A 24,043-nucleotide genomic window follows, 5' to 3' on the forward strand; every position below is an offset into this window, starting at 1 on the left:
ATATAAAATCAGTACTACATTTGTTTTTCTTTTATAGTTAAATGTATAAAAAATAATTACGACTACGCAATTGAATTTGTGCCCGCATGACGAACGAAAGACCAAAATAAGTACCCAATTTAAGATTACACAAATTTTACCTACTTTTTTGCTCTAATTAAGTGTTATAAATAAACAGAAACACAATTTTAAATACATTTTTATTGCCCGTCTTGCAATTTTGAAGGGTTCTTGCCACTTGATCTTTCATGTTTGATACCAGCACTCTTGCGCTCTTTGGAAAATTTTATAAAGATGTTAATATGTAATTTTTTATTCAAATTTATCGCCCTAAACAATTAGTTACTGCGAAAACCAAATAAAGATTCCACGAAAATCGATTCTGAGTTGGCTACTTGTTAAACTTTACTTAAGCGCTTATGATCAATGCAGTAATGGGTATTTCTTCTCTCGTGCGAAGAACTTTTATATTTCTTGGAATTTTGTTTCCCTTTCTTAAAAATAAAGTTTCCGAAAGTAGCGCAAAATTAATCACCTTTCGGCACCGACACTTGTGAAGTAACCAGCTGCTGCAAACAAACAGTCAAGCAAAGGAACGCGTAAAGGCCAATCTGGGTGGTTTGGTTATTGTTTAAAAAAATAATTAATCATCCAATATTTAATTGTTTTTTGTTTGATTGCCAAATATTTAAAATTAATGAGCAAATAAAAAAAACTGATTTTGAGTGATGGAAATCTTTATTTTAACCTTTAAGCTCCATTACTTGCCTGTTTGTATACTGGAGTTTTCTACTTTACAGGTACCAAATATGGGTGGCCATTTGCAAACATTATGAATTTTCCGATAGGGTGATTAATTTTGCGCCACTTTGCATATAACTTCAAATTTTTTCTGCATTTAAAACCCGTTATTTGGCGATATCTCGAATACAATATTACAGAAAACAGACTCAGCGAGCGAATTTGCATAGGAGTTGGATGGCCTGGTTCTTGGGTCTTTTCGGCTGTAAATTAGTGTAGGAAGAACAACTCTTTATTTTATTCACGTAATGTCAGCCTTGAAATCCAACGTAGAATCTCTCTTGCCAACAAGTGCTACTTTGGACTAAGTAGGCAATTGAGTAGTAAAGTCCTCTCTCGACGAACAAAACTAACACTCTACAAGACTCTCATCATGCCCGTCCTAACGTATGGCGCAGAAGCTTGGACGATGACAACATCCGATGAAGCGACGCTTGGAGTGTTCGAGAGAAAGATTCTGCGTAAGATTTTTGGACCTTTGCACGTTGGCAACGGCGAATATCGCATACGATGGAACGATGAGCTGTATGAGCTTTACGACGACATAGACATAGCGCAGCGAATAAAGATCCAGCGGCTACGTTGGCTGGGTCATGTCGTCCGAATGGATACAAACGCTCCGGCTTTGAAAGTATTCGATGCGGTACCAGCTGGTGGTAGCAGAGGAAGACGGCGGCCTCCTCTGCGTTGGAAAGATCAGGTGGAGAAGGACTTGGCTTCACTTGGTGTGTCCAACTGGCGCCGGTTAGCACGAGAAAGAAACGACTGGCGCGCTTTGTTAAACTCGGCCAAAATCGCGTAAGCGGTTATAGCGCCAATTAAGAAGAAGAAGAAGAAAATGAATACAAAATCCAATGTTAATTTCACTTTTATAAATAACTTTAAATATTAAAAACTCTATCAAAAGACTTAACTTTGTTTGCATTCATAATTTGTTTTTATTAGAAAGCACTGACAGGCGCTTCTCTTTGAGAATAGTAAATTTTTCGAACGAAGGACCAAACCATAACAGAAATTAGTCATCTCGTACATACTGCATTAAATAACTATAGCACTGTGACTTATTGGGAAGCTTTGGCAATTTCTTTGTTTCTTATTTAATAAAAAAAATTTATGAAAGTATAAATCACCCTCCCATAAAAAGCATTTAAAACCAGTTTTCGAACTGTGTACAAATTGAAAAATAAATTCAATAATTTTTTTTATAAAATAAAAATTAAATTAAAAAAATAAATTTGTATAAATTTAAAAATTAAATTAAAAAATAAATTAATTAAATTTGTATAAAATTTAAAACTTTTTTCAAAACTTTTAGAACAATTTCGAGTATGAAAATTTATAGCCCATGAATATAAAAATTCCAAGGATATATTTAACTTTTCAGTAAAAGTGCTGTAACTCCCTCAGCTTTGCTCTGATTATCATATCTAGACTCTGTTGCTACCTGAGTTTTGAGATATGGAAACACCAATGTGAGTCTGTTAAATCTGACATTGTACAGTTGTTGTTGTTGTAGCAGCATAAATATTCCCCCTACCTATATACATACGGGGAATGCTGCTGGAGTGGCAGTCCTTGGCCGGATAAAAATCCGGGTCGTTTCGGTAACGTAGAACCGATTGTCGTGGAAACGTGAACGAAGGACATTGTACAGTAATCATGTTTAGTGCAGTAATCATATATGATGTACGCCGTAGGCGAATGGGTTGCTCCGTGACTACCCTTCGGGAGTGTGCAGGCTCGAAACTCATTGTGGCTATGAAACACCAATTGATAGAAATGTTTTTCTAATAGTGGTTGCTCTCGACATACAATGGAAAACCTTCAAGTGTTTTTCTCCCATGTAAAAGCTATTCATAAAAAATATCTGCCATTTGGAGTTGGCTTGAAGCTGTAGGTCCCTCCATTTGTGGGACAACATCAAGATCCACACCATAAATTGCAGGAGGAGCTCGGCCAAACACCTAGCAGAAGTGTGCGCACCAATTATCAGGTCAGTCCATAAGTGCATGCGTATTTTAACCATAATTTCACTTTTGTCCGATTTTTGCATACAAAAAATTATTCGCGGAATATAAAGGAACTATTTATATTTTCTTTGATATATGTATTGTGCGTTCAACAAGTGATTTTAATCACGGATAGAAGCACGTGCTGTTAAAAAATAAAATGGAATCTTCGAACGCGTATAAGAGGCATATTTTGTATTTTTTTTATAAAAGTGGTGAAAATGCAACAACTGCTGCTGCATAAATAAACACTGTTCAGGGAGAGGATACCGTGAGTGTAAAGACTGCGCCAAAGTGGTTTTCAATATTCCGAAGTGGTAACTGCGACGTGGAGGATACCCCGCGCGCTAGTCGTATTGAAGTCTTTAACTTCGACGCCTTGCTCGAACTCGTGGAAGCTGAGCCAAATTTAACAGTCGATATGATAGCTCAGAGGTTAAATTCATCGCGTGGAACAGGTCACAGGCACCTGATTCAGTTGGGAAAGGTTTCAAAGCTGGGAAAATGGGTTCCGCATAGACTTTCCGTCGCCAACCTTCAGCAGAGAGTGAATGTGTGTTCTCAGCTGCTGCAACGGCTTGAAAATTAAAGTTTTTTGAACCGTATCGTTACTGGTGATGAAAAATGGGTACTTTACAATAATCCTGTTCGCAAACGCCAATGGTTAGATAAAGATGAAACACCATAACCGACCCCTAAAAATGACCTTCACCCCAAGAAGATTCTCCTGTCTATTTGGTGGGATATGGCTAGTATTGTTTATTATGAACTTCTGGAACCAAACCAGACGACAGCTGCTGATTATTATTCCCATCAGTTATCAAATCTAAATGAGGCACTTAAAAAACTCGACCGTCTTTAGTGAATAGACTTAAAGTTTTGTTTCACCACGACAACGCAAGACCTCATACCGCAAGGCAAACATTAGGCAAGCTGAACGAGCTCGGATGGGAACTAATGCCGCATTCACCATACTCTCCGGATATTGCACCTTGTGATTATCACCTTTTCCGTGGACTTCAATTCCATATGAGTAACAAGAACTACTCCTCAAAAGAAGCTATAAAAAGGGATATCGAAGCGTATTTTGGCTCCAAGGACAAACAATTTCTTGAGCAGGGAATTAAAAATTTACCTAAGCGTTGGGAAGACATCGTAAATGATGATGGGAATTATATTATTGATTACCAAATACTTTAAACATCTTTTTTATTAATTTTAAAACCACCTTTAAAAAACGCACGAATTTATGACCTGACCTGATATTTTGTTGTTAGCTGGTGTTGGCACGCATTACATCTGGGTGCTTGCAAAAATTTCCTCTCTTCCAGAATTTGTGGTGCTTCCAACTACTTGAAGCATTTGTTTCGGTCAGGTCTCAAACATTTTCTTGTGATGATTTCCTATCACTTCGACGTGGGTCAACGCGATTCGCCGTTTTGTGACGAAGACACATCTCAACCCACCGTGGTTCTCCGGTTTACTAAATTCTATCGAAGTTACACTTAGCTACACAACGAGGCAAGGACATAAAGGTTTTCCAAAATCAGTTCTTGTTCTAGAAAAAATCGATACTGTGCATGAAGTGATTTTGCAAGATGCTTTAGTACGAGTTTCACTTGCATAAATTCAATATTTCATGGAAGATTTTTTTGCGTTGAATATCGCATAATTTAACAATTGTTCATATGCGAACTCGAGTCGACTCGATTGGTGAGATGAAATGTTCAAAAGCATGCGAAAGTGAACTGATGTTCATGAACATAATTTCAACTTTGATTCAACTGATTACTACATTTACCTGTCAATCTAAAACCTTTAGCACCAACCCTCATATGATGCGATGATTATTGATAATAAAGGGTTTTTCAATAAGAGCGGGTAGATGTTGAAATGGAATGAAATGGCGTTTGCTGTGTGGCACGTAGCGCCGTCCTGCTGGAACCATATGTCGTCTAGGTCCATATGGTTCAATATGGGCCATAAGAAATTGGAAGGGCCACCACGTCTACCGAAAAATGGGCGCAATGCGCGCAAGGTTTACACTCATTTTGATAATAAAGTTTTATCATTTGAACGTGCTGTTCAATCGTGTAACTTGCCATGATGATTTGGCATAAACAACTGAATAATAAACAAAAGATTTGACAGATGTCACCAAAACAAAATGGCTGCCACAGGGCGCCAAAATCGACCCGCGCCAATTGAAAAACAGAACGATTATTTTCATAAAAAATTTGCACGATTTACAATCGTTGCTCAAGTGTGTAGCGTTCCGTGATGAAATGTATACTAATGAAGTTTACAAATGACAAGCGAAAAATAAAAAATATTGCGTCGTTCGCCCTCCCTAACGGAAAAAAGCTGAAGCGCACCTACTGAAGCCCCCTATACATACTTTTATATAGTTTTATTACGAGAAAATAAATTAGATCGATAAATGGCGATAATTTGCTAGAAATATTAATTTATTTGATCAATTTATTTAAAGCCAGGTGCGATATAAAAAAAAATCTGTTTGTGTTTATTTGCTTTGCACACACCTTAAAAACTGAGGTATTTCCAGACACCTGGAATAATAATAACAATGTTGAACAACTTTCAGTCAAGACATTTTCTGAATGAAAGATGAGCCGTAAATCGTGCATAGATTATTAATTTTTGTTATTTATACTGCATTACTTGAGCAAGAATATATAGCAAATATATTTTAAGTTAGAAAGTTTAATATGCACTTCTTTTAGCGCATTACTCATCTCTTAGCCGTTGAACACTTTCGATTTTTTATTAAAATATACTTTAAAAAGTTCAAAAAATAGACGGTGATCTTGAAAGAGTTGGTGGTAAAAAAAATTGTTATGGAAATGAGTTTGTTCAATTTAGTGGCCAGTTGCATGGATAGTTGAAAATGATTTCTTGGTACATTATAGTCACCTTAGGAGTACTTGAAGTAGACCTTTAGATACCAACTAGATCAAAAAGTTCCCTGAACAACCGCCAGGTGAAATTTTGGGTTACAAATGGATTCAATGGTGCGAAAATCTTAGAAATGTTGAAAAATTATTTCGGTAATGATACTCGAAAGGAAACACCCGTTTACGAGTGGCCTGAACGCTTCAGAAGAGATCGTGAATCCATTGAGAATGAGGAACGTTGTGGCAGGTCACCGACATCGAAAACTGATTAAATCAACAATAAAATGAGAGAAAACTTGATTAATATCCGCAAATAAACCCTCAGAAAGCTGGCAGAGGACTTCAACATTGGTTATGGATCAGTTTAGGTTATTGCAGTTAATAATTTGCTGCAAAGTTGGTGCCAAAGGAACTAAATTTCATGCAAGAAAGGGAACACCAAATCGCCAAAGACATAATTTCCAAGATTTCCAAGGCTGAATACGACCCAACATTCACATTCCTCAAATGAATATTTACTGAAGGCGAAATGTGGGTTTATGAGTACAACACGCAATCCAGACAATAGGAGAGTGAGTGGAGAGGCAAAAAAACTGTCATTTTCAGTAAAAGAAGAAGGCGATGCTCCTCGCGTTTATGGATTAGAACGGTATTGTACGCCACGAATTTTTGCCCGAAAATGACACAGTTAGTAAAGACTAGTATTTGTGCGTTTCGAGAAGTTTACGTGAAGAAACGCGCCAAAAAAGAAAGGATTTGTGGGAAAACAACTCGTGAGATTTTACATCGTAGTAACGCACCGTCCCACAGTGCTTCCATTATCCGAGAATTTCAGCCCAAGAACGAAACGAATACTATAAACAGTCTTCTACTACTAACACCCTACGAATTTACTTCATATAGCTCCCTGCGATTTTCGTCTATTTGTTCGAGTCAAAAAACCACCACGAGGAACGCGTTTTAATAGCCGAAAGGAAGCTCTGATTGCTATGGTATACCGAAAATAGAGTTCCAGAAATGTTTCTGGAGCTGGATAGAACGCTGGCATATCACTATTGAGGAATAAATTTGTACTATATTTTGAATTTTCTGAATATATTCTGGAAACTTTTTGATCAAAGTGATGTTACGTTTACTTGTGAGCAAGGAATACGATCTTGCAGGTACACTATCAGGAGCAGTGTAGACCTTCATGGCTTTCGTCGTGACAGCAACGAACACGGGGACTGCCTTGAAAAAGTAGACGCTATAGCAAAGTTCCACGGACCAGAACGCTTCTGCGGTCTTACCAAAGCCCACGTAAAGGGAATTGTCAACGACTCGGAGAAAATGGCATAAATTCGCTCGGAGGTTTCCATGTCTAGCGTGAAGTAACCGTTATTAGAAACAACTTTTTCAATCATTTGATGTTTCATATTTGGATATTCAAACCTACCCACTCCCGAATGGTAATCACGCATCAACCCATTTGGCTACATCGGCAGCCCATGCTAACCCGAGAATTCAATGATTCGGTACGCCCCACTATTTGAGTACTTTGCAGATAGAAATATATAAAAAATATCTCTCTCTCTTTTAGATTACAGTAGAAAGAATAGAGAGACAGGATAGATAAATTTGAGGTCACTCCTCCCCAAGTATTTTGGAATCCGGATGCGAAAGAGGAAGAGTATGAACTTTATCCAAACTTAGTACATCGTAACTCAGCAGCCTAAGTCTGATTCTATAAATAGCTGGATGGCTACAGAGAAAATGCTCTGCAGTGTTTTGATGCTCAAGACAGGATAGGCATATTGGGTCGTCAATTAATCCCATAGAAGCCATATGCTGACCACAGTAATCTCAGGTTCTTCCTGCTAAGTTTTAGGAGAATGACTGCTAATTTCCTATTTGGTTCTTTCCTAAAGCACATAGCCACTCTGCGGGAGCCCAACTCAGACCAACATCTCCTATAGGTAGACCTCATGAAGTCGTCTATTCATAGTTGAATCGATGCAGAATTGACACCTAGAAAAAGTTCAGGTATGTTTGTTTATCAGTCAACTCATTGCCTGTAATACCACAAAGTCCGGGCATCCAAATATGACAAACTTGGTTGTGTTTTGCAACACTGTTCAGTTTTTCCCGACTAATTTCGAAGAGCAGCGGGGGTTAGCAATAGCAAGGGCTTTTAGTGTAGCTTGACTGCCACTACAAATTCCAATACTACTACCCCGCCACTTTTTCTCAATAAGCCAGTATGCAACATTAAAGATTCCATATATTTTTCTACTCACACTTATGCAAACAGTATGCGGATGGAATGGAATTGAGGACGGCCGAAAATTTTTTCTGATTTGTTTATAAATCTTAGTTGTTTGTTAAGTCAAAGAAAATCTAGTTCATTCATTCTCAATACATCCTATCCAAAAATGTATCATTTACGCCTGGCAAAAGTTGGACAGCGGCAAAGAAAATGCTCTGCACTATCTTCATCCTCCAAACAATTGTAATTAGTGGTATCAAAGCTCATAACTCACTACTCCTCTGTCGGGGGGAGGAAATAGTTGGCGGGTTAAAGTAACTTTGTAACAATTACACAGTCCTGCGAGGGTGAGTTTCTAGAATGGCTGTACTTGTTTCTTGTAGTTTTTTATGCGCTGAAAACGAATCTGACCTTCAAAATGCTCCATCACGTCAGGATTTTTGGTAAATGAAGCCTAAAAGGTCAAAAAAGTGCCATTTTAGCCATTTTTGATAATTTTTTTTGGGATAGAAAATTTTTTTTTCAATTTTCGACGAAAAGGTCGCATAGTAAAACTCTTTAGCTTTATAACCCATTTTTTAAAATTATTGTACGATTTTTTAAAAAAAAGTTATGACATTTTGAAATTAACAGTTTCAGTTACGTATACGTGGGGTATAACGTCTATTGGCGTAACTGAAACTGTTAATTTCAAAATGTCATAACTTTTTTTTAAAAAATCGTACAATAATTTAAAAAAATGGGTTTTAAAGCTAAAGAGTTGTACTATGCGACCTTTTCGTCGAAAATTGAAAAAAAAAATTTCTATCCCAAAAAAAATTATCAAAAATGGCTAAAATGACCATTTTTTGACCTTTTAGGCTTCATTTACCAAAAATCCTGACGTGATGGAGCATTTTGAAGGTCAGATTCGTTTTCAGCGCATAAAAAACTACAAGAAACAAGTACAGCCATTCTAGAAACTGAAAAAGTTAAATTTCGCAGGCCTGTGTTATTTGTCAATTTTTATTTACTTTTCTACTTTCGTAAAATTTTTTTGCTTTACCTTAAAATTTAATCCCACTTAAGTAGATATGTCCATGTTTTAATTCACTCTTTTATTGTATTTTTTCTTTACAGATTTGGTAGTCCTCGGCGATGAATGTGGTTGGCCTGCACAGAACAAAACCATAGCGAAAAGTTAATAGTTTATTTATTTACCGCAATTCAATGGCAATTGCGTGAGGGGAGAATGAAAAGCAGCATGAAGTCTGAAATTCGCCGAATTTATACCACCGAAGCTTCCACAAATGAATTACTCAGAAAGCAGTCCTCAGCCTCAGCAACAATATTCACCGGGTCAATTTTACGGTCTTTCAACCTGAACGACGCCGATTCTTTGGCATGCCCTCTGCATAGCAAAGAAGTGCACCAACTAATACGAAGATCTTCCACACAGACACGTCGCGTGAACGGGAGATGTCACGTCAACGGAAATGGTAAACGGCGATTGCAAACGCTACTTTTCGAGTTCTTGGCAGTAACGGCTACCGCAACCACTGCCGCCACCGCCGTCACAGCTGTCACCACACCCGCCGTTAACACAACCACAGCCTTAGCAACGAAAGGGACACAAGTCATTCCGTTTAACGATGCAACAGGGTCGACCGCAACAGCGTCAATTGTCACAAATTCAAAAGCATTCACGGCAATGCCGGCAACGATGGCAACTGCGCTGAATGCAAAATTTCACAGAGCTACAACCGCAAATGCTTTTATTCAAATGAATTCCATCGCTTTTGGGGATGATCCCCTCGCCAGTAGTGCTGGCGTCGGTACGACCACTCCCGTCAATACAAACACCGTATCCATGTTGGACATCAGCGTTGCTACAACTCCCACCACAATCACCACCACCGCAACCACCATTAGCGCGGTGTCCTCCATGGATGCTTACCTTGTTGCATTGCCTTGGCCAAAGGCGCTCGTCGTTGCAATTTTTGTGTTGCTGATCCTAGTAACGGTAGTCGGCAATACACTCGTCATACTGTCTGTGCTGACCACGCGCCGTCTTCGCACGGTCACCAATTGCTTTGTCATGAATTTGGCCATCACGGATTGGCTAGTGGGTACGTGTGTCATGCCGCCAGCTGTGATGGTCTATGTTGTGGGTGAGTGCCGCTGATATTTGCATACGAGTATAACTTTATTGTTGTTATTTCTGTTGTTAATTGTTTACTATCGTTGTATGTATGTATGCCGCTAAAGCAATTGCCTCGCGTGTTTGTGTGGTTCTGTGTGTTGCTTGTTGCTTTCTGAATTTATGTGGGCATTTCGGCATTTGTGAAAGTGTTTTGTGTGAGGCGGGTGTGCTGGTATGTGGGCACATTTTATGTGTTGCAATAATGACATTGCTGATGGACTCTGTGTTTGTGGTTTCGTGTGATTGACTGGCTACAGGAGCATTCAGAACTCATTGGCTCTGTGGCTTACAATAGACAATTGTTTGAACTGATTAACAGGCAATTTCATGTGCGGTTGTCTGTTGGAGAGGTGTATTTGGATGGTGTTGTTTGAGTGAGGGCTGTGGGTTGCGGGTGCACTACTATCAGTTACAGTAATTGGTTAGCCGAATGACCAGACGCTGATCGAAAAGTGAATAATTAAAGTGAAAAGTATTGATACACCATTAATTAGCATTCCATGTGCACCAACAATTGTTTACATATAAATACCTTCTGGGGGCATAGAGTGCAATAATAAAGCACACTGCGTTACATAATCACAGCATATTGACCTATTGACAAGTTGTGATAATTTATTTGTTTCTTATTTGAGTTTAATAATTTATAAATTTAATGCCAAATAAGGAATGCTCGAATTTTTTGTATATGGAATAGAATACTCAACATCGTTAGCAAAAAAAATGTCAAAACTGAACGCGTTAACTGAGCCACTTTAAACTTGCATTTTTTTACAACAAAATTCAATGAGCTGTAAAACTGCATACTTGAAATTTGTTTAATGATTTTGATTAAAAAGAGTAAAGGTTAGGTTAGAATGGTTACCCAAGGAGTGGTTGTGATACTATTGTAAAGGAAGTAAGGTGGAGGAAGACCGATGGGACGATGAGAGAGGGCGCAGAGAGGTAGGGGTTGGGTGCTTAGGAGTGTGGATTTAGTGTGTGTGGATTATGAACGATGACTGTGCTGCGTTTGCGTCAGTTTATGCTGCTGATGAAGTTCATCGAATTTTTAATGTCAAGGTCTATTATATCAGCATGCGTAGCAAAGAAGTAGAAGCCAAGATGACTAAATCTTAGCCCCACGAGAGCAGGACAGCTAAGGAGAAGGTGCGGAGATGATTCCACCTCATCTTCCATACATCCGACGCAAAAATAACTCGAGGTAATTGCAGGTCTCACAGCATGCACACCTCGCGGATAGTATCCTGTGGGAAAATATGCGAAATTCGAGAGCTGAATAAAAAAAAAATGAAAAAAGAGTAAAATATTGAAAACAAATTTTTCGATTTTTTTTCTAAATTTGTACTTACAAAATGTCGGCGGGTAGCGATAATAGCAAAATCGATGAATACGAGCAACAATGAAAGGGAGCGTTGAAAAGTTCCATTTCGGATATCTCCTCCACTAATTCCGGCCGCCGTAGCCGAATGGGTTGGTGCGTGACTCACAGAGAGAACGCAGGTTCGAATCTCGGTGAAATACCAAAATTAAGAAAAACTTTTTTCTAATAGCGGTCGCCCCTCGGCAGGCAATGGCAAACCTCCGAGTGTATTTCTGCCATGAAAAAGCTCCTCATAAAAATATCTGCCATTCGGAGTCGGCTTGAAACTGTAGGTCCCTCCATTTGTGGAACAACAACAAGACGCACACCACAAATAGGAGGAGGAGCTCGGCCAGACACCCAAAAAGGGTGTACGCGCCGATTATGTATATGGAACACAGCAAATGCAATTGCGCGCATTCTCCCATTATCGAACGAGTGTAAACACAAGCATCGAAGCTTGCAACACAAAATACATAAAACTCGGCGTTGACGGAGGGATTGATAAATGCTGCATCTCGAAGAAATCGTTGTGAAATGTAGCCCAGGCAGTTTTGCAGTGAGCTCATCCTTCTCGAGAGTTTTTTTTTCGCATTGACTCTCGTGAAGGGAAAACTATCATGAGTACTGCTATACCCACATAACCTCACAGCTACACTTACGTACTAAACGACTCTCCACTATCCACCACTCTCCCCGCAGAACTGCCAAAAAGAGATAACTTCACGGGACTGAGTCGTTCATAGGCTGCTAGTTATTGTTGGCGTCTACGAAACTCCACGCGCCTTAATTCATTATGAATACGTTTTACATGCGCGCAGATTCGTTTCGAGTTATGAAATCTATAATATTTTTCGAGTTTAAGGTGTTAAAGGAGGCATTGTTAAAGCTCAGGCATTGGGATCAACGTGATCAACGTTTTCTTCCCTCCGTGTGTAGATTGAGCAGTTTTGGAAGTATTTTCGAAATACCCCGTGCTCTGAAGGGAATTAAGTTAGGTGGTTGTTTGTTTCACCATGGTTCCTACCAGACCATGTCGTAAGGATGGGTATTAGCTCATGCGTCTATCTACCCTTCGGTGATCTGTTCCACCGGTCTTGCTAGTGAGCGCTCGAACGACTCAATGACGAAAGAAGGCAGACAGATGACCGCAAAGCATTTAGCCCATAGACGGCTATCAGTTTTCTTGCGTAGCTATTTATGTTCAGTGCGTCTGCCTAGATCGTAAATAGACCCTATTCGAGCTTATCCCTCCACGTGCGCTGAAAGGGAATTTTCGCTCATGGTCAAAGTAGGACCAATAAGTCCAAATTTAGGCAAGAATTGTTTAGAGCTGTCGGGAATACTGCGAAGAACATCTGGGCTAATGGAACACCATTTGCTTAATTCGAAATTACCTCGACCGGATACGCTGGGTGTTTGCTGCTTGATTTCTTCTACTTCTTTCAAAGTACCGCCACCACTTATCAGGTCGTTCACGTAGAAATCCCGACTGATGGTTTGCGAACCAAGAGCATAAACTGAGAGGACTTTGGTTATTAAATTTATCAAAACCTACTACATTCAGCTGCATATTAAAAGACCTTCGAAAATATTTTATAAAGCTTTGATTCATATTTCCATAGTACCCGTATCATTTTCTAGATTGACCAACCGCACCAGATGGTAAGTGAAAAAGTGATATAAAAATATTTTCGCAATTTTCACATACAAACTATTAAATAAGGTTGCAACTTCGTATTTCACAGACACGTGAGGCCAATTCTTATTCTAGCGAAATGATTGAAGAACCAGACTAGCACTCGTCAAATAGTGCTTAGTTCTTCTAGCAGCTTCATTGAAAACTTCCAGCATAGAAAAACGTTATGCTTTTCGACATTAAGTATAAAAAAAGAAAACAGAATCCAAAGAACGTCGAAAATTGTCAGTGAATCGTAATTAAAGCAGCAAAAAATAATATAAAAAAAGTTCAACAAATTTGAATGGATGCGACATTCGACTTAGCTTTATTAAATTTGCAATTCGGCCCTCATTGTGTAAGTGACCTGGCAGCTTCTAGGAGTGGTCGTTTTTGCTGTAGTTTGAGTGCAGCAATTAAGCTCAATGTGGCTCACATATGAATACCCAGTAAAAAAAAAATCGTAGATAAACAGCGATGGCTGCCATAGCTGAATGTGTTGGTGAGTGACTACTGTTCAGAAGTGCAGAGGTTCGATAGGAAAATTTTTTTTTTTTTTTCTAATGGCGTTTGCCTGCCAGTAGACAATGGCAAACCTCCGAGTGTATTTCTGTCATGAAAAACATACTAAAACTATAAGTCCCTCCTTTTAAAGAAAATATCAAGGCGCATACCACACATAGGAGAAAAAGCTTGGCCAAACATACGAAAAGGGTGGAAATTGTAATTAATGCAAGTGGTTTAGTTAATATGTAGCTGGGCAAAAACTAAAGGGTGATTTTTTAAGAGCTATAGGAAAGTTTTTCAAAAAAACACACGTAAAATTCAGAAAAATGCTTTGAAATTTTTATTCAAATCGGTAGTACAGTCCATATAATTTAATGTTTGAAGCAAATGTTGACCGCAACTGCGCTTCAAATGGTCCATCCGCTTAGTCCAGTTTTGGCATACTCTTTCCAATGTTTCGGCCGGTATCTCACATATAAATGCTTTAATGTTGTCTTCCAATGCGTTAATTGAAGCAGGCTTGTCTGAATAGACATGAGCTTTAACATAGCCCCACAAAAAATAATCTAAAGGCGTTATATCGCACGATCTGGGTGGCCAATTGACAGGTCCCGAACGTGAAATAAAATGTTCACCGAACTCGCCTCTCAACAAGTCAATTGATACGCGTGCTGTGTGGCATGTGGCACCGTCTTGCTGAAACCACATGTCATGCGAGTCAATCTCTAGCATTTTGGGCAAAAAAAAGTTGGATATCATTTCATGGTAGCGCTCACCATTCACAGTTACGTTACGATTCGCAGCATCTTTGAAGAAGTACGGTCCAATGATACCTCCATCCCATAAACCGCACCAAACTGTGAACATTTTCTGGATACATTAGTAGCTCTTGCAATTATTCTGGCTGATCTTCACTACAAAATCGACAATTCTGCTGATTTACGTACCCATTGATCCAAAAATGAGCTTCGTCGCTGAACACAATTTTTCGATAAAAAAGTGGATCTTCGGCCAACTTTCCAAGAGCCCATTCACCAAAAATTCTGCGATGCGGTAGGTCGTTCGGCTTCAATTCTTGCACCAGCTGTATTTTGAAAGGCTTCACACCTAAATCCTTTCGCAAAATTTTGCACGTTGTTGAGTAACAGAGGCCCAATTGCTGCGAACGGCGACGAATCGATAATTGATGGTCATCATTAACACTGGCCGATACAGCTGCGATATTTTCTTCAGTTCGCACTCTACGTAAGCGTGTTGGTGGTTTGATGTCCAATAATGTAAATTTGGTTCTAAATTTAGTCACAATAGCTCGAATAGCCGCTTCAGTGGGTCGATTAAACTGACCATAAAATGGAAGAAGCGCGCGATAAACTTTCTTAACAGAACACGCATTTTTATAATAAAATTCAATGATTTGCAAGCGTTGTTCGTTTGTAAGACGATTTATGGTTAAATTAGAGACCAAACTGAAGATGTTTGACAATGAAACAAAATACGAAACGTGCGTCAGCTGTTTAAACCAACTGATTAAAAAGATAATAGCTAAAAAATCACCCGTTAGTTTCTCCGTGGCTTCGGATGTTATTTGGTTCTATGTATTCACGTTTCAGACCATTCAGTTCGTGCTTGTTGCCATAAGCTCTTTTGCATAGCCGGCGTTCTAGTTCGTTGTATAGAGTGAAGTCCGGTGATTGGGATGGCGAATGGAGCTGTTTTGAAATATTATAAAGCAACCTTTCAATTTACTATATGAGATGTGTGCTTCGGTTCGTTGTCCAGTGGGAAATACCATCCGCCACTCAGACTTAATTTATTTGCTGTTTTTTTTTTTTTCAAACAGCTTTTGAGAATGTTTAAAGAAACCTAACGGTCCATAGTTAATTCCACAAACTGCAATTTACTTGCGCCACTCACTGACATACAACCCCTCACCACCACCAAGCCTCCGCCATGCGTTGGAATGAAGTTTTTCGGTTGCAGCTCTTCATTCGCTTTGCGCCCTGCCATATTTTCTGTTTGCCATCGGAACCGAATAAATTGAGTTTACTCCCATCACTAACTACTTTTCGTCAGAAATTACTTTTTTACTTATAACTCAATCTTACAAGAATTGGAGTGGTTCAATGCCCAGCCCAGAGCTAACTCAGTTGTACATTTATTTAAAAGTGGTAATAATTTGAAAGCATGGCAACCAAAAAGAAATTAGTGTATCAGAAGAAAAATTATTATAAAATTTTGGAAAGATGCAAATGCGTTCCGAAATTCTGGCGAAGCTTTCACGCGTAGAAAACGATTTCAAGCAAACCGGCATATTAAAATCTAAGGTTTTGGACGTCCAAGAACACTATCGGTTCGAGAAGTGCACAGGGTAATCAATATGGAAAAGGTTAACCCTCGAGTTACATCATCAAAAATTGTTGAAAACGTAGACTAAATATGATAATTAAAAAAGGGTTTTTAAAAGCGGAAACTACTTGGAAAGGTTTACATAAAGCTGGATATCAGGTAGAGTCGCTCTAAGAAAACCGTTTATTTCACTTGCGAACAGAAGAAAGGGCATTGAATTTACTAATAATTATACGAGTATAAAAAAGCCTCTAGAGTGTTGAAGATCAGTCATTTATTGAAACCAAAGTAAATATTGTATTTTTGAGATAAGATACCGTCAAATTGTTAGGCGCAAATCAAGCACTGCTCTTGAGATACAAAATTTTATTGGTACAGTCAAACTCGATCATGTTGGAGTTGCACAGCGGCAAGTGGTATGGATCTGTTCGAATTTATTGAACCGACGATGGATAAATAGGGATGTTTGAACATTTTAAAAAGTAATTTGGAACAGAGTGCCGAAAATTGTAGCTTATCAAGAACGTTTTGGTTCCAATAAGATACCGATCCAAAACACACATCCTAACGATCTCGGCTTTAGTAAAATGCTTCAAAACAGCTCGCCGGATCTTAATCTTATTGAGCATCTGCGGGCTTTGTTAGAAAAAGAATTCGATATGTTGCAGTAACAAGTAAAGTGGCTTTGGAAGTTTTTGGAGTTTAGAGTTTGTGAGGCAATGTGCTAGAGGAATCGTGTCACAAGCTCTTCGGGATTTAGGAAGATTTTACTGGGTTGGAAATAAGTTCATAGCGGTTATATATTTTCTTTTATTTTACAACGATTTGTTAGCTGTTTGGCAAAGGGCAAGTATTCATTCGATAGAACTCTTTCTGCTCTACAAAACTCTGTTAATTGAATTTTTGAGTGATTTAATTTTTTATTAGTTTTGAGGTTCAGAAATGAAATACCCAGGAGGAAAAATTAACATTTTCAACTCCTGCTCTTACTTGATTTTCATCGAGGTCAAAAATTTGCCAAAGCAGACCGCGACATTTGCGTCGTGTATGGAGAAGGTGTCATATGCAAGTCTACAGCACGAAGATGGTTTGCCAAGTTCAAAAATGGCGACTTTGATGTCGATGACACGTCCCGCAGCGGAATGTCTTCTGAATTCGATGAAGGAGAACAGTCACCTTCATTTCATGGGATTTACCGAAAAATTGGAAGCCAGGGTGCCTAACGAGCTTAACGGAAAAAACAAAGAAAGGCGCCTCAAATTGCTTCTCAGCATCTCGCCCGACATCAAGCAACACTCGGTCATAAACAGCGATTTTTGTACCGAATCGTCTCGGGAGATGAACAAATGGTGCCTAAACTTCAATACGAAGCAAAGAAAGGAGTGGATGGCTCCAGGAGATACGTCAAGAGTCTTCATCCAAAGAAGATCATGATATGTGTTTGGTGGGACTGGGAGGTTATAGTGCAATGGGAAATGCTCGAAAATAATGCCACGGTCAACAAGGGCTCTACATACCGCGTGAATGAGACTATTCGACTGAAAAGACCTTACCGACATGATCAAACCATACTCATTTACAAACACGCCAGGTCCTTTGTTGCACACAAGTTCTCAAAGCCGGACTCAAAGAGCTCGAATAAGACTCCAGACTTAACACAGACGGATTACTATCTTTTCTGCTCCTTGTCAAATCATATGAAGAGCGTTACCTTCGATAAAAGATCCTTAAAAACTGGCTCAACAGCTTCGTTGACACCAGACCAGCCGATTTTTGGCGGAACAAAATCAACAAATTGGTCGAGAAGTGTGAAAATGCTGTTGTAAACAGCAACGACGAATATATAATTGATTAATTATTGTGTTTTCTTTGAATAAAAATCTTTTTTAAAAACGCTGAGAATTTATTCCCCAACACAGTATAAAATACTTATTAACGCACTGAGCGGGACGCCGATATTTCTGACCTTTTTCCTCGGCCTGCAGAAAGCAGTCACTTTCTAAGTATGCGATAATGTAATCAGCGATAAATTTCCTGTTCCTCGTTCAAGAAGTAACCGGACAAAAAAATATATATCAGATGAACAAATTCTACTTCGGCAAGAAAAAATTATTCATAAATTACAGAAAAAGGAAGGCGGCGTCCATAAAGTTCGGAAATAGTGCGCTGGTTGGTCTAATGAAAACTCAAGACTATTTGGGTCCAAGAAAGCCAAAAATTTAACAGAAAATGTGGTTACACTTTGTTGGATGTGTAAAACCCTACCACATTATTGCTTAGAAGGCCTCATTGAAGTTCATTAAAGGTATATTTCAGTACATTCATTCAAGTTGAATTTATCTTTTAACCTTAATAGTGTCGGTCACACGAAAAGTGTAACGGCGGTCCCCAGGGATCGGAGCCGGCCGCAGGTAAAGATTAGCGCACTCAGCGAGTTAATAAGGTCCCTTATTTAATATACCATATTTCATTACTTTTTGCTTACTGGTTAGGCATACAGATGAGTGTGTGCGATGTGCATTCGTTCATGCATACGAATGTATGTGTAGGTATTTGCTCATATCGCCAGTTGGTCAAGCAAATAAACTCACAGCTTGAGTAGGATTAAGGCCAATTAAGGCAAGAAGCCGAAGTTCCTAGGTGCTATGTTCTGTACGTACTTTATTTGATTGTGTATAGAATTGTTTTTTTATGTTTTTGTTTTTTTATGTTTTTGTTTTGTATGTTCAAACGCACCTTGGTAGCTGGTCGCATCTGCTAATGACACATTCGCACTAATTTAACTGTTTGTAACAAGTCTTTCCAAGTAAACTCGGGTGAACATGTAATTGAGGCGTGTATGCGAGTGTGTTTGTGTGTGCGTTTGTGTACACATATATGCAAGTTTATTTATCAATTTGTCCAAGCATGGAGTAGATTCGTATCTCTTTGAACAAAATACCGCAAAAACACTAACATTACCTTTTCTTCCTTTCACACACAAATTCGGATGTCTGCTGGTTGTGTCACTTTTTCGGCAACTCTACTGCAACGGTCGCTATGTACTCACGCGCTTGTTCCGGGCAGGTAGCTGGCATTACGGCTGGATCCTTTGCGATATTTGGATTTCATTGGACGTTCTCCTCTGTACCGGCTCCATACTGAGTTTGTGTGCCATAAGTCTGGACAGGTAATTTAGAAGTATTACAAACAATTGCACATAGACAACAAAGCAAAAGTATATAAATTATACACTATGCTACAAAGTACAAAATACATACTATACATATATATTACAAGCACACACACACACACACTCAAGTAAACATGCGATTACTTGCTAAGGCAGCAAGCTGTAATTTCTCCCTGTGGTGCTGCTATCGCCGGTGTTGTCATTGTCTTGTTGCCTAATCGGTGCTGCTATTGCCGCCGTCGTCGTATGCCAAAAAAAAAACCCAAAAGACTGCAAAAAGAAAGTAAAAATTTATTTGCTGGCATTTTTATTACCTACAACCATTTCGTGTTTCATCTATTTATTGTAATTTAACATGTTTTCGCTCAGGAGACTCAATTACAATTTAATGTATTTTTGATATGTACGGATGTAGCTACACAGTGGCGCAAAATTAATCAGCCAATTTTATTTCTGAATAACTTTTATACCAAAACAAACAAAAAATTGAAAATTTTTAGTTTGTACTTTACGTTTGTACTTTATATTTGTTTAGTTCACAAATGTCAAATATGAGTAACGTACGACGCCATTTGCAAAAATTATAAATTTTTCGATAGAGTTATTAATTTTGCGCCACCTTGTATAATACACATCTATGCATTAGGGCTGCCAATATTAGCTGAAAATGTTGATTCCGGAATTTTGGTACATTTTTGAAATATTCCGAGACTCTGGCACGCGTCCCGGGGCTCACCTTAGTATACAACTTTTTTAATATGGAAAAAAACTCAAATTCAAAAATTCAATTATTAGGTTGGAGAATAAGTTCGCAGCGTTTTTACCGAATACTTTTATTTAAACAAAAAATAATAATCATAACAATACATTAATCAAGTATATATTCGCCGTTGCTGTTTACAACTTCCTCCTCTTCCCACCTCTCGACCAATTTGTTTATGGCGTTCCGCCAAAAATCGCCTCGTTTGGTGCCAACGAAGTTGTTGAGCAAGTTTTTAAGTAACTCCTTGTTATCGAAGGTAACAAGGACTGGAAGCGGGAAAGATGGTAATAGGTTGGTCAAGGTTTGGAGAATACGGCGGATGTGGAAAGACCTCTAATTCGAGCTCTTGCAGTGCGGCTTTGACGACTTGTGCAACATGGGACCTGGCCTGGTCGTAAATTAGTATGGTTTGACCATGTCGATTAGGTCTCTTCAGTCGAATAGCCTCAATCACGCGGTGTAGCTGGTCAATGTAGAGCTCCTTGTTGACCGTGGCATTATTTTCGAGTATTTGCCAGTGCACCCTGCCGTCCCAGTCCCACTAAATACATCATCATCTTCTTTGGATGAAAATCCGGCTTAACTCTCGGTTCTGACGTATCTCCTGGAACCGCCCACTCCTTTCGTTGCATCATACTGATGTATAGACACCATTTTTCATGTCCCGTGACGATTCGGTAAAAAAATCGTTGTTTATCACCGCGTGTTGCTTGATGGCGGACGAGATGCTGAGAAGCAAATCGAAGGCGACTTTCTTTATTTTGTCGTTGAACTCGTGTACTCGTGAGGAGCCCGTCTCAATTTTTCGGTAAATTCCATACAATGAAGGTGATTGAAAATCGTTTTATGATCGCTGGTCATTTCTTCCACCAATTCACGACTGGTTTGGCGACTGTTCTCCTTCAAAAAAGATTCGTTCTTCATCGAATTCTGAAGGTCTGCCGCTGCGCGACGTGTCATCGTCGTCAATGTCGCCATTTTTGAACTTTGCAAATCATTTTTGTGTTGCAGACTTGCCTATGAGACCTTCTCCATACACGTCGTACAAGCCCCGCGTTGCTTCGGCATGTTTTTGACCTCAACGAAAAGCGAAGAAGAGCAGATGCCGAAAATGTTGATGTTTAGTTCCTGGATATTCCATTTCCAGCCTCAAGACTAATAAAGAATTAAATAACTCAAAAATACAAACAATAAATACATAGTTTTGTAGAGCAGAAAGAGTTCTATCGAATGAATTCTTACCCTTTGCCAAACAGCTTTATTCGCAAAATTTCCTTCAAATTCATTTTCAGTTTAACCAATGCACTACAGTCCACTTGGGCCCGCTTGTGAGATAACTATACAGGCCTCGAAGGAATGAGCGCAGAAGTTGATCCATCTTCAATCCATTTCGTACGGTGGTTGGTATCCTGGTACTGCCAAATACGAGCACATGGTTAACGAATGGGGTTTCTTTCATATGGAAAAAATGCAAAGTGGAATGTAATTCTCACCCAAAATTAGTGAAATGCATAAACAAGCAATTTAAAAGGGAAACACTTCTACAGCAAGTTCTGCAGTTACAACGAGGAGGTGGAGAGCGTTGAACACTTATCCTTCTACTGCCCCGCCTACGTCAGAGCGCGACATCGTTGTCTACATTTTTACTTCTTTGGATGTCTGCTAAAATAGTGATATCAAAATGGGCCTTCAAGCCTAAGTGCCAACCATTCTAACCTAATCTAACCTCTATGATACAGGAAGTCAAAAAATTGAGTTTCCATACAAATCGATTTTCTCTATTCCTCATAATTCTATATATTTTCAATGCCTCTATACCAAGCAGGCAAACAGTAGGTAGGTAGGTAGGTATAGTGGTTGTCGGTTGACACACCTAGGCCTGCTGTAGGCCCATTGTGATACCACCAGGGCTGTCCCCTCTCCTCACTCTACATTGTCCTCATTGAACCAACCTGTGGCTTTAATATATTTAACAAGACTTGTTATTTTTACATTGGCTACTTTTGCCAAGTTATTCAGGGAACTTTTTCCTAAAATATTGAACCTTCTTCCATCCAGAGCCATGCACCCGCATAGAAAGTGCAAACAGTAGCTCGCCAGTAAAATGTTGTGCTTCAAATTCCTTTGGAACAATTTAACCCTCCAACTGCCTTTTGAAAGAATTTTCTTTATACATATTTTTCAGGAGTTAGAAAGTTAAAATATACTACAGCAAATTTCTCTTCAAATTCTATTATAGAAATCTGAGAACACAAATTATATTTGAAGTTGTTGTATAAAAATTAGTTTCGCTAAGCTATTTGCACTGTCAAAGTCTTAAAACTTTAATTCTCCGTAAAAACACTCACACCCTTTGTACTTGAACATACCAAGTGAAGCCAAGAACTTCTCGAGGAGGCGGAGCGTTTGCATCTATGCGTCTATGTCATCGTAAAACTTATACAGCTCTTTGAGCCATCGTCTTTAATACTCGTCCTCGCCAATGTGAGAAAGTCCAAAAATTTTCCGCAGAATCTTTCTGACAACTACTACCATTTCTGCGACTAGGCATCGTTGATAAAACTATTCAGCCATGAATTTCTATCTTCCACGTAGAAGTATTTAAAAAAAATGTGTTCGGGTCATTAGAACCCAGCTGTTGGCTGTTATCATTTAATACAAATCTTTTGAATTAGAAAATTCCCTTGAGGTAATTGCGATTAGTTAAGTACCGAAGCTGCGTTAAGAGCATCAACAATTTTGAAGGCTTCGGCTGAGGTACTTAATAGTGTATAACTTCAATGACGGCGGCAATAGTGGCAGCAGCAAATACTGGTCCACTGTTTTGCTAATTCGCGCTCCAAAAAAGTTTTTTGACACGTTTGTGTTTGCTGAAGCCAGTTGTGTATTACACCTCACCAAGTTAACAGTAAGCAAAGGTAAAATTCTATAAATTGGTTAGAGTCACTTGAACCTAGGAGAAAAGTAGGACTAGGTGGTCAAAAAAAAAAAAATGTGCCGGTTTTGCATCCAATGCAGTATCGAATACTATGGAAAAGTACGCTAATCGTAGAAAATGTTGATAGAAACATGGAAATTGTCGAGTCGGATCGGCATTTGCCCATTGCTTAGGCATTAAGAATAAGTTTGAAAATGTTTGGGATCATAATCGTGATAAATTCAAAAAACGATGAGAACTTTTTACTTCACTTAATATGAACTGGCTCTTCTCAACAGCAGCAAAACAGCGCCTCCACACGAAGCCATTGAGCTCAAATATTTACTCAAATAAAGCAGCTCACCCTGTAATACTCCGCATTATTGTATGATACTTTAGATTATTGTAGCAAATAGCTTAGCTATCCCTAAGGTGACTTGTAACTCATTTTTGATAACGGTGCATTTTCAGATATCTTGCAGTGACTCAACCTCTTACTTATTCCAAAAAACGCCGCTCGAAACGTTTGGCACTATTTATGATTTTCATTGTGTGGGTGACGGCGCTATTAATCACATGCCCACCATATTTGGGCTGGTGAGTATATGAATTGAAGCTGCACATTTTTAATTGTAAGTTATTTCGAGCAAATATTTTTTCTTTATAACTAATTATTATTATTTGAGAATTATTAGTAATCCGTTGAATTAAATCAATCGCTAAGCTACTACAGTTACGCTATAAAAAGTTTTACATAAGTTTTAGGGCGGCTTTAGCAGGTACAGTAACATTTCTAAGTTTCAAAAAAATTTTTTTTTTAAATTCCCAAAAATTTTGCACAACATAATCTAATTTTGTTTTCAAACAATTTTTTTTTGGAGTGGGACTTATCCTAAAAAATAAAATTAAAAATACAAATTATAGAAATGTTAGAAAGAATCGAAGATGTTTAACTTTAAGGGGTTATATACCTTGTGAGCCCGAAAATATGGACGATTGTCATAATATTTTTAAATATGTTTTAGAACTTTTATTCAAATGGGGCATATATCATACGGAAGGGTAACTCTCGAAGAATACATTTTGGTGTTTTTAATTTAAAAAATGTTATTATTTATTGTTGATATCGCCCCTCCCCCGCAACG

General features: G+C 38.6%; 1 protein-coding gene across 4 annotated transcripts in view; it reads left to right on the forward strand.

Annotated features, from left to right (window-relative positions):
- The window catches only part of LOC128867463 (D(2) dopamine receptor), a 45,289-nt gene that overhangs the window by 5,792 nt on the left and 15,454 nt on the right, over nt 1-24,043 (forward strand). For 3 of the 4 annotated variants that reach the window (XM_054108676.1, XM_054108685.1, XM_054108693.1), the window contains 3 exons: nt 9,090-10,120; nt 19,113-19,215; nt 23,370-23,495. In XM_054108676.1, coding sequence (XP_053964651.1) covers nt 9,112-10,120; nt 19,113-19,215; nt 23,370-23,495 — 1,238 coding nt within the window. In that variant the 5' untranslated portion in view covers nt 9,090-9,111. Of the gene's footprint in view, nt 1-7,513; nt 7,748-9,089; nt 10,121-19,112; nt 19,216-23,369; nt 23,496-24,043 lie in introns of those variants that run through there. The other variant, XM_054108703.1, reaches the window with a different exon arrangement.

The sequence above is a fragment of the Anastrepha ludens genome, chromosome 2 (genome assembly GCF_028408465.1).
Source record: "Anastrepha ludens isolate Willacy chromosome 2, idAnaLude1.1, whole genome shotgun sequence".
Lineage (NCBI taxonomy): Eukaryota > Metazoa > Arthropoda > Insecta > Diptera > Tephritidae > Anastrepha > Anastrepha ludens.